Genomic DNA, 15025 nt, shown 5'->3' with positions numbered 1-15025 from the left:
GACAAACTGACGGACTCTATAGAGAACAATGAAATCCCAGCCAAGGCCGTTTCAAGGAATTTGTGGGGCTCGGGCAAAATGGACCCCCGCCCATACCAAGTTACTGTCCTGCAATACACTACTGAGCAATATATATATATATATATATATATATATATATATATATATATATATATATATATATATATATATATATATATATATATATATATATATATATATATATATATATGTTCTGATAATTCTATGTTAATAGTTGTAAGAAAAACATTATCAGCAGTTTGTTTCAAAAGCGGAGAATTCTCCTCCATCACCACGTCACACCAGAGACACACAAATATCCACTTCTTAAATGAAATGGCCTTCCATCTGCATGACCTTAATCTTGAGTGTAATCTAGTGTTAAGCACAGTTTAAAGTAGAATTATATGAATCTATGTATTGAACTTGGTGACTCTGAGTTTGACATCGGCACCTAGCCATTGCCGCGCACTCATGAATAAATAAACAACTATAAGAGGTTACAGTCATTAGATGAAAAACTGATCTAAATAAACTTCATTGTATGCGATTGTGAGGTCACAATCGCATACGATGAAGTACCCTTCATCATATGCATATGTTTCCTGGAAAATATATTTGGTCTGCTGCTTTAGCTGTGTTCAGTATTTTGCTTGAATGAGTTTTTTTAAATGTCATAGTAGTATTGCACATGATAGTAACCTGGTCTGACACGCCCTCTTGGCTCTGTTTAAATGTAGAAATCATGCCAAACATGTTTAGTACAAGAACTTAGTCCGAGTTGTTTCCTGGCTGATCGCTGATGTGCTTGTGGTTGAAGAGGGTTAGCCACTTATCATCCATCTCCGTTAATGAGAGCCATTGCTAATCTCCTCATTGTCATGCCTGTGGAGTGAGGTCATTATTCAGTATGTTATCGAGTCCATTTGTGGGGAACCATCACTGATGGAGCCCATTATATGTTCTTCACATCAGAGCATGTGTAGCATCAATGCGCTAACCATTTGATTTTTTTCTACTTCCTTGAATATAATCTTTTTTTTCTTGTGTTTCAGCTTTACACTGCTGGTTTCGGCATCCTGTCATGTGATTTCCTTTTTTGGTTCTTATTTCTCATTTTGGCAGCTACTACTGCCTTCTCCTAATCTGGATTATCAGAGTGAGTGCAGACCTCGCATTTGGCGGACGAGGTAGTATTTTCGATCAAATGGAAGACTGCGTCCCTGAAAAGTCTGAGGCTCTTTCAGGTAAAAGGTTTCTCACTTTCTCATCATCTTACAGAATGAACTTCAGCCGAGCTCATCTTTTCTCCCTCCCACAGATGACGGCTCTCCAGTCACCTGGCCATCGGAATGTGATTACTATAACACAGAAATCTACGATCTGTTGCCCAGCAGCCAGGCTGGCCAATCAGAACTGTCGTCGCACGATGGTCCCGACGGGCACTCATCCCGACAACCCAGAGAAAAGACAAGTCAGCAGCCCCTCAAGAATCTGCCCGTCTGCCTTCAACGAAAGAGAGAAATCAGGTGGCTGTACAATGATGAAGTAGCCTTTATTTAGATAAATTTTTCATCTAATGACTGTAACCTCTTATAGTTGTTATTTATTCATGAGTGCGCGGCAATGGCTAGGTGCCGATGTCAAACTCAGAGTCACCAAGTTCAATACATAGATTCATATAATTCTACTTTAAACTGCGCTTAAAACTAGATTACACTCAAGATTAAGGTCATGCAGATGGAAGGCCATTTCATTTAAGAAGTGGATATTTGTGTGTCTCTGATGTGACGTGGTGATGGAGGAGAATTCTCCGCTTTTGAAACAAACTGCTGATAATGTTTTTCTTACAACTATTAACATAGAATTATCAGAACAGATGCTTATCACATTGTGATAAGACTAATTTCCTGTTTCCTGGAAAATATATTTGGTCTGCTGCTTGAGCTGTGTTCAGTGTTTTGCTTGAATGATTTTTTTTAAATGTCATAGTAAAATGTCTGTAAATATTTTTGGAATCCTATTTATAGTAATAAATCGAGCGTGAAAAATATCGTTTTGGTTGTGCGGAAGATAAAGCTGAGCTGTGTTCTTTTGCATTATGCGCTACCACAGTCATACCGGTCCTTTTCAAGTCCTCCTTTTATACATGATCCTCAGTGTTTGTTGTCCCCAACTCCTTTTACCTGGCACCTCTTTTTTTTTTTCATCAATTCTCTCATTCACTTGCACATTTTCAGCTTCTCCCTACCTCCTCCTTAGTCTCACTAAAAACCATTATCACACTTCTGGTGCTGAAAAATCAAAAATTGAGTCTAATACGCGTCCTCTACTGTCCAAACAGGGACAGGCGTACCCAAAATATAGACGCCTGGGAGTCCTGGAAGAGCAGCAAGGGGAGGAGAAGATGGGCACAAATGAGAGGTGTCCTAAAAAGTCTGTTGCCATGGCAGCAAATGCTTCATACCATCGAAGGTAACAGAGTTAGATGAACTTCTCTTGTCATTTTGTGTCCATCACACTCTGACTGTTGTTTCCCAGGCAGGTTCGGAGTGGGCGTGAAGGCCTACTTTGTTTTCCTCAGATATCTGGTTTACTTGAACATGCTCAACTGTGCTCTTGTTTGGACCTTCATTTTGGGACCGACCGTATACTATGGCAGGAGCAACAACAGTGGTGGGTGTCAATGATCATTTAAAAAAAGCACCGCTGACAAACACTTCCGTGTCTGGTTCCACAGAAGCATTGGTGTTTGGTAGTAATGACTCCTTTCTGGATTTCTTTTTGGGATCCGTGAGTTTTTATCCTTTATTTTTAACATGATACTTTTCATCTAAGTAGGGAAATGGTAACAGCTAGTCCTCTTATTAGGGCTTTCTGGCCCGCTCTCCGCTCTACTTTGACTACTACACCCGTGGCGCCCTGGACTCACCCTGTGTGAACACACCACAATTGTACGTCGCTGGGATCCTCAGCATCCTTCTGATCAGTCTGATCATGGCAGTCCGTAGGTCTGTGATGGAAAACATCAGAGCACTTCTATTTTATATCTATGGGCTTCAAATGTCTTCTGCGACCCTTCTTCTGACAGAACTGCTGTCGGGTACAAGCACAATTGGATTCTAGGAAGTCAATACAGAATGAACGTGAGCTTCAGGATCTTCTGCGGGTGGGACTTCAACATCAAGGAGCCCGACTCTGCCGAGCGAAAACACAGCTTCATTCGAAATGGACTTAAGGTGAACGCATTATAAACCGATGGTTCAGATTTAAACAAAGCTGTTCAGTGGTTTGTTCATTCACCCAGGTAAGTTCTGCAACTAGTTTGCACTTGACTTTGACGGCCTCAGTGCAGCCCGGTTTGACATATTTGGGTTAAACTTCAAGGGTTCCTCTATAGACCAGTTCATTATCTTGAAACCCAAATTCATGACGACCACTACTAGCAAGATGGATGGCTTCACGGAGGGCGCTTTCCACGGCTTTGGCTTCTTGAATTAGATTTCCAACTTAAATTACGGAGCAGTACATTCGGACTTGACTTTTCACTCATTGCAATCACTGTTCCACTGTCTTTCCAGCTTCTTCTGCTGGAGCAGAGTTTCCATTTCTCCATCAGTCAGAGGACACTTGGGCGCCGTGTTTGTATCCACTTCCTCAGGTCCCTCCTCAACATAATCGTCCTGTTACTATTGGCTGGGTCCTTCTACTTAATCTACAAAGCCATAGAAATATCGAAGAAAAAGGGACTGGAGGTACGACCTCATGGCTGAACGTTGTGCTCCGTACGTGTCTAACTTTTCATTCCCCAACAGGACCAGTACTGGTTTGTCAGACTTCCATTCCAGTACCTGCCTCCCATCACCATCACCTCTGTCAACCTAATCCTGCCTCTTATCTTCCGGAAGATCGCTGCGTTTGAAGAATACTCTTTCACGACTCAGGTCAACGTAACTCTGGTCAGGTGGGAAGTCAAGTTGACTTTAAAAACAAACACAAACTTACTCAGTGGATGTTTGCTTCAGGAGCATCGTGTTAAAGTTAACATCTCTGGGGATCTACTTATACTTTGTCATTACTGGAAGCCCTCAAGTAAGTGAAGTTAATACTGGCTTTCACGCTCATTTTGTGTAATGATTTTCAAACAAATGTGTTCTATAGCACAGGGAGGACCATTTTGGTCAGGAGATGTACAAACTCTGTGTCTTCAGCTTCCTCACCACAGTTTGCAAAGCCTTCCTCCTGAGCTTCCCCAAGAAGTAGGTTTAAGAGTCTGCTCATAAAGCTGGTTATTTTGACACGATACAAGCTATTTTTGTAATTCTTATGTTTGAAAGGTTGATGGTTGAAAAGTACCCCTCTTCTTGTCTGGCCCGGATGTTGGGGGAGCAATATTTTGAGATTCCTTTCAACGTGCTGGACCTGGTTTATGCGCAGACGGTGTCTTGGGTGGGAGTGTACTTCTGCCCTCTGCTGCCTCTCATCAGCACCTTCACCCTGATGTTGACCATCTACGTCAAAAAGGTTCTTCTTTTCTTAATAATAATAATGACATAAATGTATAACTAAGCTTTTTATTTTATATTCCCTTTATCATTTTTTAATCAATTTTCTACAATTGTATAGTTAACTTTAAAATTTAAACAAGAGGCTAGAAAAGCACTTAAAGCCTCTTGAGTAAGGGTCATTTTTCCCCAAACCACTATCATTGTGAAACGTTTATTTTAACAGCTTTTCAAGCATCTGGAATAGTCATTCAAAAATATCCGTGGATTCAAATAGCAATACTGACATGTACTGATTTTCTCCTGAAAATGGTAGATATGGCCTGAAAAGTTTACATATTCATTTGAATCGTTTAATTCTAGTATCTGACTCAGACACATTTTTATTTCTTTTTATTTTGTTTATTTAAATTTTTAATTTTGTTTGTCTGTTTTTATAGGCTTTTTTTGCAATTATATTTATTTTATTTTTGTGATTTGTCTCAAGTTTGTAATTGTCTGTTTTGGAATTATTTTATTATTTTATTAATTCATTTATTTGACTTGTTTTATACAACGTATTGCTAAGACCATTTGAAGCTTTAAGCCAGTATACAGCCTTTATCTTTCAGTCCTAAAGAAGAAGTCTGGTTGCTATATGACTTGACCAATATGCAGCCACAATTGTCTTTGGTAAATTGGTACATACTGAAACAACTTTGTTGTGTCTGTACTCTAGAGGCTAACACCCTTAAACCAATGGAGTTTTATACAGCTCTCCATTGCCTTCTTTTCTCAACCAAAGTGATCACAACGCCTGTGTATATACTGTGTAGTTCACAGTCCTGCGCTGCTGTGTGGCTGAGAAGAGGCTGTTCCGAGCCTCTAACTCATCAGTTCTCTTCCACTTCATGCTGTTGCTGGGGGTCCTGATGGCTGCGACCACGCTGATCTTCAACTTTCACCTCCAAGAATCAAATAACGCGTAATAATTGAAATCAATTCCACACCAATAAGCTTCATCAGGTGTAATCACATGCATTTTCTTCCAGCACTGCACGTGGGCCTTTCAGAACCGGAGAAACTCTGTTTAGTGTGGCCAATGTGTGTGTGACCAGTCTGCCCACACATGCTCAGTCAGCTATTTACTATTTCAGCTCACAAGCCTTTGCTCTGCCGCTGCTGCTCATTGAGATGTAAGACCGACCTCATCTGGTGGGCGGCGTGCTCCTCGATATATTTGATTTCCCTGTTTTTATCTTTCAGTATGATCTTGATCTGGTTTGTGTCTCTGGGGAGAAACAACAGAAGAGCCATTGAGAGTCTTAAAAACGTGTTAGCTTCGGTGAGTCTGAACTACAGAAGAGGGGCACAAACAGAAATGACATATTGACAGGATAAACAAATATTTCAAACTGAAAGATGTCACTTTTGTATCTATGTTGGGTCAAGGGTCACGTCTTGTATTCTTATTTGTGTAACACAATACTTCTGGATCCCCCCTCCTACATCATCAAATATAGCCTCTAACGTCAGTACAATAATTGAAAAAGCGGGGCACACGAACGAACAGGAAGGAGGAATAGTGACGGAAGTGTTTCCTTAATCACTGATGACTGTACAGAATCAGAACTCACCAAGGCAAAAACACTACAAGAAAAGCTTCAGATATGCCGCTTATTTGTACGCAATGAACTTAATAGGACGGTGGGTGGCAGTAGCGTTTCAGAACTTGATTGTACAAAATTAGGAGTGAAAAAAATAATAATTCGGAAGACGAGCACGAGATCATCAGTTCCTTGCGCTATGATCAATGTTTCCTGTAAATATACTTATTTTGCTGAGAGACAGACAGGCATCTTGTGATAACAAAACCTCTTTCGTAGAGATAGTCAGTTGCAGAAAATCGACAGCAAAGACAGCATGAGTAGCAAGGAAATTGGGGTCTGAAACTTGGACTTCACTTGGTCTTTTTATATTGAATAACATCCGTTTTTTTTGGGTTTTTTTTCATTGCATTTTGAGGAATTCTGTGACAGCCTTAGGCGTCTAATCGGATTTGAAAGATCGACATTTGGGTGACTGTACATGAGAATACTGAATAGCTAATCGACATTCTGTAATATTAAATCCTGACTGTGATCAATTGATTTCATGTGTTAGTGCCTTTGACGGTTTTTGTCTTCTCCTTACAGAGCAGTTCAGACAAGCGCTTCCTGGTGAACAAAAATATGACAACGTTCAAAGAAGAAAAGAAGCCCAGACCCAGGAAGAGATCGAAAAGCAAGATTTCAGATGCAAACCTCGACCAAACTTTACAGTCTGTAGAGCGACTTTAAATGGAAACATAAACATGATGCTTTTTAAATTTGGCTTTAATGCTCGAATATCATTCAAATATAACCAAATAAATGTGTTTTTACACACATTTTGTTGGCTTTTCATTGATATACTTGCAAGTAACTTAGTTTTTAATTTCTATCTCTATCAAGTTTTTTTGTTTTGGACACACTGCATCAAAGCAAAACACACATGTCGATGTGTTATCTAGATGCAACACACGTGTGACACCCACAGATGATACGCACATAGAAACGCTCATAGCTCATGTCAGTAATACACATAGACTGCAGTTATGAAGAATATTGTTCTCTATTTGTTGCCAATTTTGGGTGAGTCAATAGTTTCAGTTGAGCTCAAACATGTGTCATTTGACTGATTTATTTGTTCTTTTTTTGCAGCATTGGCTAATTTCCTCATTGGAATATGTAAGTTTTTTAAAGTTAAGTTTTCTTAAAATACATTCAACACAACACCTCTCACAGACACTTTTTACACAGCATTACTTTAACAGATTTAAGTGCTTATTAGTCCATTAATAAAGGGTAATATTTAAAATATTGAGACCTACTTTTTGATGCAAGGTCTCACAAACGCTTCTTGAAAATGAAAATGAGCTTCAGGCATATAAAATTTAATCAATTTTAAGTGTATAAAGTTCTGTACGTTTGAGAAACTTATTCCTGTATATTTTTTAACTGTTTACTGGTTCACACATGAAAAACAGACTTCTGGCTCTGGGCGCTCCTCAGACCCGCCCACAGCTTCTGGAAGAAGAAATATGGACAGCACTTCATTTGGTGATTTGCAGGGATGTCGTCCATTGCCTACTACTTTGTGGGCTTCGTAGACACAATTTGGCAATGTCCTTAGGTTGGAGGTGCCCTGGAGATAAGCTGCTTTAGATACATGGGATGTGTTTTCTTTAAAAATGTGCTCTCTACAATCGAATGGCCGAACAATTCTACACCTGAACAAGAAGTTACAAGCGAAGTTGAATTCCACAATCAGAAAAATGATCCTTCTTTATACAGAAAGGAAAGGCCTCATTTGTCCTCTCATTATTCAGGTGTGTCCACCTCACTGAAGCCAGCACTCAGCGGTCCAGACATGGCCTATATTGGCTCCAGGGTGTCATTTCGATGTGTTTCATCTAACCTCTCACAGCCTGTGACTTACCATCTGCTGAAAAATGGGGACCCCGCCCAAGGGATCCAGCACAGCGGGCATCCTCCATGGTCCTTCTCATTTAGGGTCACTGAAGCATCAGAGGGTTGGTACCAATGTAAGGTGAAGTCCAGAGGACGCGCAGAAGTCAGCAACAGCCTGAGGCTGAGAGTAGTCAGTGAGTACGAGAGCCTCGTGGTTCAAATTTGTTGAAGGAATAAATGTCTGATTTTATTGCTTCCAGTTCCCCCATCAGAAACAGTTGTGACCACTGAACCATCCCCCCTGGTGGTCTTCGAAGGGTTTCGCTTTGTCTTGAGTTGTGGCGTCATGAAAGGCACACATCTTTATTTCACATGGTTTTTCAACCGGACAGAAGTCACATCCACAACCTCGCCTCTACTGAATATCACCGGCAACAAGCTGGTGGTGAGCAATGCGACAGCTGAGCATGCTGGGAGTTATTACTGCATAGCCTGGTCTCAAGTGCAAAACACCAGGAGATTCTCCAGCAGCACAGAGATTGTGGTGGGCGTCAGAGGTTGGTCACAGAGAAGAATCTCCACCCTGTAGCATTTCTTAAAAGGTCCCTCCTCATCTTGTGTCCCTAACAGTGTATTTTGTGGAGCCAACAATCTCCTTTTTCATCTACAAAAATGGTCCTGGTTATCGTGGGAACGTTAGCTGTCGGGCATCCAGGGGGAGTCCACCTGCCAACTTCTCTCTCTTAATCGATGATGAGGAGGTGCAGTCCGTCACATCAGCCGATTCTCGTGCTGTCTGGTTCAGCATCACTGCGGAACCAGGCCTGGACATGGGCTTGGGCCGCTGTCGGGTGAAAACTGAGGCGCAAGACCTGACAAGTGAGCCTGTTTCGCTGGAAGTAGGTAAGGACAATTAAACTTTCTTTGTTATAAAGCATCATCACTCGTCACTTCTCCTCTCTGACTGTCCAGTTCCCGTCGGAGGCACCATAAAGGTGGAAGTTGAGTATCTCTACGGAGCAGATTCCAAACTGGCTGCTGCCCGACTGAAGTGTCTGCTCAGTAGAGGAAGCTTTCCCCTCATCTCCTGGATGATGAATGACTCATTGCTGACTTTTGAGCATCACCACCTCGCCTCCCCACCTCACTTTGTCCTGACTGACCACAGACGCACCTTAGTCCTGGCCAAAGTTGGACCACAGGAGACTGCGTATTACCGCTGCAAGGCCAGGGACCGCTATGACGAGTCTGGTGTGTGGCTGGAAAGTCCTCCTGTCCTTGTCCGTGTACCCGGTAAAAATGTATTTTTGTTTAAATCCTCTTATTAATTATCGATTTCCCCCTCCAGCAGCTTGCCACAACATTATGACCAGCTTCCTACCCTCGGTTATCTCCATCCATTCCACCCTGCCTGCACTCTGCCCTTCACCTCCCTTGGCTCTACTGTCTGTAACACAAATCCTCTCACATTCTTGCAGGTGGAATCACCACGGCAGTAGACTTCATCTCCATCGCTTTCTGTGGCTTCCTCTTCCTCTTTTTGGTGGTGGGAGTCTTCTGTGTATTCAGGATATTGGAGCAAAAACAATTTGCGTCCTCGAACTATGGATACTATGCAGCAACACGGTAAGCCTGAATTGTAGGTATGTATTTTTGTCATAAGCTTGCAACTGATGTTGACTTTATTTTGCAGTCGCAGTTCCTTTGCACATCCCTTGTCTGCAACCAGGTTCCGGTCTGACTCCTTCTTTTCAGAGAGAGATGTCAACCATCAGGTACATGGAAGGGCATCACTGTAGTCTTGCATACTTGCTGTGCAGAAAAAGTGTGATCATAGCTAAAGGAACGGTCTCATCTTTTTTTTTTATTTCAGGGCTCCGAGATCACATTGTGAGGAACGACGTCCAACTTTGTGCAACATTCTGGAGCTCTAGCCTACAATTCATGTTCACTCTTGGAGGAGTCTTGATTTAGTAGAACTGTATTTGTGTGTGTATTTTCTTTCTTGAATAAACCTTCACGTAAAAATGCTGACTGTTTTTTTTCTTAACTTGTGATCGTGTCTTGTCGTGATACAGGGGTGTAGCTCCTTGTTATCAGTAGACAACAGCTGGGTGCATGTGTTTTGAATTGTGCGAAGGCAAATATGTTTTTGGTTTCTAACTGAAGAAACCATCTCCAGCGTTTCACACACTCTCTCTCTCACACACACAAATCATCCAAAGATGTTTCAGGTTCATTTTGTCTCGGTGCTGGGTAAGTGACACTTCACTTAAGTGAAACACTGAATGTTCTAAAACTCTTGTTTTGCCTTTCAGGACTGTGCTGCTTGATCAAGGAGAGCTGTAAGTCTTGTGTTTACTTCTGTGGGCTCAGCTTTGATTTCTGTAATAAATACTATAAATACAATTGTATTTTTACCATCATAGATCTGTCGTTTATTGGACGCCCACTGCTGGTTGCTCCCACCGAGGCTATGTTGAACAGTGTGGTCATCGTCCACTGTGAACTCCCGGTCTACCCGAAAAATGAATCTGTTCTCTTCCAGCTGTTTAAGTTAGCATGCCTTCTCTGTCATTGGGTGGATGGTTGTCTTAACTGGCTGTGTTAAGGGGTTATACCTGTGCAGGACAGGGGATCGTTCGAAGTTGCTGGGTGAGTTCAGCTCTCTGAACGGAGAGGCTGCAGAGATCGCAATGGTCATCAGGTGGCATCATGATGGAAGCTTGGAGTGTGTCGCCAAAGCGCAGAACAATTCTACATTTCAGCAAACTGTTAGCAACACACACCGTCTGAGAGTCATTGGTGAGTGGATTTCATGCTTTTCATCAGATAGAACTGAAATAAGGATGGAAAATGTAGTGGGGAAGTTTGACTTGACTGAGACTGAGCAGGCAGAATGTAAAGCCATTCCAGAGGGTTAATTGGAGAGTTCAAGTTAAGTTAAAGCTTGAGGTGGTTTGCTGACTTAATTGTCTGTCTGTCCTGTGGACTTCAAAATATAAAGGAAGCAATACAGATATCTGCAACATACTTTCTACAACTGACCAGAAGATAAATCAAATATTTGGATCTGTGCTGGGATGCTTGCTTGAACCAATAGATGAAGTCCACTTAGAGAATTCCTCAGGGACAGGAATATAGTTTGTGCAGACTCCATTTGTGCCAATAAAGAACTGTAGTTTATAAACTTAAGGGTAAAGGAGAACTTCTAATAATATCTTGGTGCAGTGAAATTTGCCTCATGGCCTCCTGAGACCACTGTAGTTGAGAGAACCACCAGGTGAGGGGAACTTGTGTGCGAACGTGTTGTTTAAAATAGTGAAATTATGTTGTGTATAGTAATAATAATCATAACGATAGTGATAATAATGATTAATAAATAAATGAACATATTTTAAGTATTAGCAAGTTGTATTCAAACTCAGATCAGAGGTTAATCTTTGAGGGGGCCAAAAATAAATTGTATCAGTGACCAGGTATTGACTCAAATGTTCAGCTGAAATAATGTCAGCTGTTATAAGTGTTGCATATTGTGGGACTTCTTTCTTCTTACTTGACGGCCATTAATAACAGACATCAGGAAATCAGCCACTTGAAATTGTATTTACAATTTTGTTTTTCATACGTAGCGTTGGCTTCTGGCAAAAACGTTTTTTTCTGTAAAGCAACCACCAGTCTTGCATGTGGCTGTCCTGGTTGGATCCAACAGTACCAAACTTCTCCAAATGGTGGCAGATTCGTTTTTTGACTATAGCTGTGCGTTTCATGAACTGTCTCCTGAGAGTTAGAGTCGATGACCCTCATTCTAGAGGATCAGAGTTTCAATGTAAAATCAATCCAGGGATAACAGGAAACTACAACAATAATTTCAACGGAAAGAAGTGTTTCTCAAATGGAGTCTTACAATTGTCCCCTATATTACTCCAGGCAATAAGAGTCTATAATTACTAGAATGGCCTGGATCTCATCCTGTATGTTTCTCTCTCCTGCAGAACCAGTTAAGAGTGCAACGGTTCACGTCCTCTCGGGTCCAACCGAGTTTCTAGAGGGACAGTCATTAAAACTTAGTTGTTCGATCACGGCTGGAAGCTATGTCTCCTACAAGTGGCTGCTGAATGGTCAACTGCTCCCTCTGTCTTCGCTCCCGGACCATCCAGACCATCTTGTGATCAACAGGTCGGTGGTGTCTGAGTTTGAATGTAGCCAAACACTTTGTGGGTTTGGCCACAGCACAATGTCATGGATGCTTTCAGAACCAGCAGAAACAACAGCGGCTCCTACATGTGTGTTGCGACAAACCAGTTCAACACATCCCAAGTCTTCACCGCCAACAGCTCTGACGTCTTAATCACAGTCAAGGGTTGGTTCTTCATCTCATAGCTGACTTTAGTTCCAAGAAGCTTCTCAGAATTGGATCTTTCCAACTGTTTCTTTCAGAGTTGGTGTCCGATGTGAAAATCTCCTTCACTGTTATGAAGGAAGCAACACAAAACTACTCTGCTCTGGTCAACTGCCAGGCATTACGAGGAACGCCACCCATCACGTTTCGGCTTTTGAAAGAGACTCATCTTATTTCAAGTGACACTGTGGATGACATGAAAGCCACATTCAGGATTCCTGTGGTGCTGGACCGACACCTTGGATGGTTCCGGTGCCAGGCTGACAATGGAGCTCAAGTTGCTTCCAGTTTGTTATTGCCTATAGAAGTGGGTAAGTGTTTGAGTCAGTCAGTCACTGGAGCTGCTCCTCATTGCACCTTTTCTCATGCTCCAGTGGCTGCCAGTGGACCAGTGACGCTTCATTATGACACTGACACTGGGGAGAATTACGTTGTTATTGGTCTCAGACTCTACTGCAAAGCAGCAAAGGGTTCTCAGCCACGCTACCGGTGGTTCCTCAACAGCACCCGCCTGCCTGAGAGTGGAGCCTTTTACCAGATGGTCCACCAGCCTCCAGAAAGATCTGTGTTGCTTCTGTCAGTCAATAGCAAAAGCGCCGGCGTGTACCACTGTGAAGTGTCAGACATCTTTGACAACAGCACGACCTTCAGCAGCAGGAGGATTCCTATAAACAAAGACGGTATCGGAGACAAATTACATCATATATGGTGCAAATAAATATGTTAAATCTTAGTCAACTTTTACTTCCAACAAGCTCTGAATCGCCTTCCTACATCAGTCATGGCAGTAGTGTTTGGATCATTCGCTGTTGTGGTGTTGATGGTCGTCATCTGCTGTTCAGTTGGAGTTGCATTCCGTGAGTACAGAAGCTCCTTAAAATGTTTGTCTTTTCTTATTTAAGGTAAGTTTTCGTTTTCTTTCAGGGAGGAAGAAAGAGAACAAGAACAAGTGAGTGAAATAAACAATCATAAAACAGCGCAGAGAAGGAAGATGAAAGGGTTCTTGGTTCAAAGGTGGAGAGACCGGACAATAGAGGCACAAATGTGTTTTTCCCCGTACAATTTGGATGAATGACAAACCACTATTTCAATTGTATTGGGTCACTCTTGTGCCACTTTTTATTCACTTTCTGTTATTCTATTGGAAGAAATATAAAGACAGGTTTGATGTAGTAGATTCAGAAATTTGTGTAAATGTTGGATGAAGATCAAGGCAAGCTCAGACCAGTTATGTTGCAGTGAACTTGTTGTTTCAAAGATTTGTATTTGTGTCGCCATTGCAAGGAGTATTTTTTTTGACAAACAGTTGTGGTTGGCAACATAAATTATTAGTAGAGCTGTCAATAGATAAAAAATTTTAATCTAAAAATGTTCACTACTGCGGCCATTAATTTTCTTTTGTGCTACACTGAGAACCGATACAGAATGTGAGAGTAATTTCTCAGAAATCATGAGTCAACTCAACTCTAGTGTGATTAATTGATATTATTTTTTTCATCTATTGACAGTCCTAATTATTAGCAAAAGAGACAAAATATCAAAAGGAAGAATTGAATGTTTGCAGGAAAAGGAGACTAAATGTTGCATCTCAATTCACAGAAATATTTTATTGAGCAGAAAATACAACATATTTTTCTTCAGGAAAGCAGGGGAATGGATCAGTTCAATATGAAAATTGACTAAAATATTTAGTATTATTAATAAACAAATATTTTCAATGGTACAAATGATTTAAAATATTTAAAACTAACGCTAAAGGGATATATTTGAGCAAAGATTTTTTAAGAAATTAATGATGGAAGAATAAATTTACTTCCATTAAAAAAACACATTAGGTACACGTGAAAAATAGCTTAGCGAATCAACATGAACTGATAAAATTGATACATTAGCTCATATTCAAATTATAATTATTTCTGAAGGATGTGTGACAAAAGCTCAATGTTGTAAAAAGTAAAGAGGAAATGTTGTTTTGTAGTGCGAGCAGCGTGATTAAACCAAGAGGTTCTATCATTCTGCTGTCATATGTCCGCTGGGGTCTGGAGTCAGAGAGGATGGGGCCTGCGTGTGAAGATGAGCTGGTAAGTTTATCCATTCTTTATCTGTCCTCCACAGAGTGTTGTCAGAATTGTAATGTTGTGTTGCAGGATGTGCCTGGCTACTGTGAGGATACTGCTGTTGTAACGGCAGCCAGAGCTGTTGACTTTGAGGAGGCGATATCAGATGAAAAAAATTGCTCAGTTTAGGTCTGATGAGTCAACAGCAGGTAAAGTTATTATCACGTGACCTTGTGTGCATTAAACTGGGGAAGACACATCTACGGAAACCTGAGTAGTTTCCTGTGTTCTTTTTTAATCTTGTTTGTTATTATTGTGATAAAAACAATAAATATACATATCACCTTCACCATGGGTGAAATGTAATTACATTGCTGGCAGCTAAGTCTGGAGTTGAATCTATGCTGATTATATATTAGTTGTTTTTCGCTTCACTTGGATACCTGCAGCGGGACGATGTCACATCCGACAGATACAATAGCTTTTTTGTTCAATGTTTAAATGAGCCAGAGAAAATTGAAATGAAGGTTGATGCCACTTTCTACCACATACCTAACATTTATTTCCACA

At 41.1% G+C, this 15025-nt stretch overlaps 3 protein-coding genes across 4 annotated transcripts; all 3 read left to right on the top strand.

Moving 5' to 3' along the window:
* The first annotated feature begins 578 nt into the window (after window positions 1–578).
* LOC128754791 (transmembrane channel-like protein 7) lies at window positions 579–7330 on the top strand. Of its 2 annotated transcripts, XM_053857672.1 has the most exons (16): window positions 579–1268; window positions 1343–1550; window positions 2366–2496; window positions 2563–2697; window positions 2762–2814; window positions 2893–3032; window positions 3113–3260; window positions 3603–3776; window positions 3837–3985; window positions 4047–4113; window positions 4183–4280; window positions 4359–4545; window positions 5342–5490; window positions 5558–5701; window positions 5772–5850; window positions 6701–7329. In XM_053857672.1, exons 1-16 carry the CDS (start codon window positions 1229–1231, stop codon window positions 6842–6844), a joined length of 2046 nt encoding a protein of 681 aa, XP_053713647.1. In that variant the 5' UTR covers window positions 579–1228; the 3' UTR covers window positions 6845–7329. The 2 variants fall into 2 exon arrangements, with proteins under 2 accessions (XP_053713647.1, XP_053713648.1); XM_053857673.1 differs by lacking the exons at window positions 5342–5490; window positions 5558–5701; window positions 5772–5850 and having other exon boundaries at window positions 6701–7330.
* LOC128754792 (Fc receptor-like protein 5) lies at window positions 7144–9988 on the top strand. The gene is made up of 9 exons (XM_053857674.1): window positions 7144–7177; window positions 7247–7273; window positions 7915–8190; window positions 8257–8553; window positions 8627–8899; window positions 8969–9289; window positions 9475–9622; window positions 9690–9771; window positions 9870–9988. The coding sequence occupies exons 3-9, from the start codon at window positions 7956–7958 to the stop codon at window positions 9888–9890; spliced, it is 1377 nt and encodes a 458-aa protein (XP_053713649.1). The 5' UTR covers window positions 7144–7177; window positions 7247–7273; window positions 7915–7955; the 3' UTR covers window positions 9891–9988.
* Window positions 9989–10172: 184 nt separating this feature from the next.
* On the top strand, window positions 10173–14690 carry LOC128754707 (Fc receptor-like protein 3). The gene is made up of 12 exons (XM_053857513.1): window positions 10173–10252; window positions 10315–10341; window positions 10426–10552; window positions 10626–10801; window positions 11992–12164; window positions 12230–12359; window positions 12437–12709; window positions 12773–13078; window positions 13154–13255; window positions 13323–13347; window positions 14377–14479; window positions 14546–14690. The coding sequence occupies exons 1-12, from the start codon at window positions 10222–10224 to the stop codon at window positions 14642–14644; spliced, it is 1572 nt and encodes a 523-aa protein (XP_053713488.1). The 5' UTR covers window positions 10173–10221; the 3' UTR covers window positions 14645–14690.
* The last annotated feature ends 335 nt before the right edge of the window (window positions 14691–15025 follow it).

The sequence above is a fragment of the Synchiropus splendidus genome, chromosome 2 (assembly GCF_027744825.2).
Source record: "Synchiropus splendidus isolate RoL2022-P1 chromosome 2, RoL_Sspl_1.0, whole genome shotgun sequence".
Classification (NCBI taxonomy): Eukaryota; Metazoa; Chordata; class Actinopteri; order Syngnathiformes; family Callionymidae; genus Synchiropus; species Synchiropus splendidus.
Note: the sequence above shows the minus strand (reverse complement) of the source record. Positions and strands in the feature narration are given on the sequence as shown.

Coding starts and splice junctions, on each gene's coding strand:
- LOC128754791 (XM_053857672.1), top strand. CDS start 1,229: ATGGAAGACTGCGTCCCTGAAAAGTCTGAGGCTCTTTCAG. Junction 1,551..2,365: donor CAACGAAAGAGAGAAATCAG/GTGGCTGTACAA, acceptor CTGTCCAAACAG/GGACAGGCGTACCCAAAATA. Junction 5,851..6,700: donor TTAAAAACGTGTTAGCTTCG/GTGAGTCTGAAC, acceptor TTCTCCTTACAG/AGCAGTTCAGACAAGCGCTT.
- LOC128754792 (XM_053857674.1), top strand. CDS start 7,956: ATGGCCTATATTGGCTCCAGGGTGTCATTTCGATGTGTTTCATCTAAC. Junction 9,290..9,474: donor TGTCCTTGTCCGTGTACCCG/GTAAAAATGTAT, acceptor ACATTCTTGCAG/GTGGAATCACCACGGCAGTA. Junction 9,772..9,869: donor AGAGAGATGTCAACCATCAG/GTACATGGAAGG, acceptor TTTTTATTTCAG/GGCTCCGAGATCACATTGTG.
- LOC128754707 (XM_053857513.1), top strand. CDS start 10,222: ATGTTTCAGGTTCATTTTGTCTCGGTGCTGG. Junction 10,253..10,314: donor TCATTTTGTCTCGGTGCTGG/GTAAGTGACACT, acceptor TTTGCCTTTCAG/GACTGTGCTGCTTGATCAAG. Junction 10,342..10,425: donor CTGCTTGATCAAGGAGAGCT/GTAAGTCTTGTG, acceptor TTACCATCATAG/ATCTGTCGTTTATTGGACGC.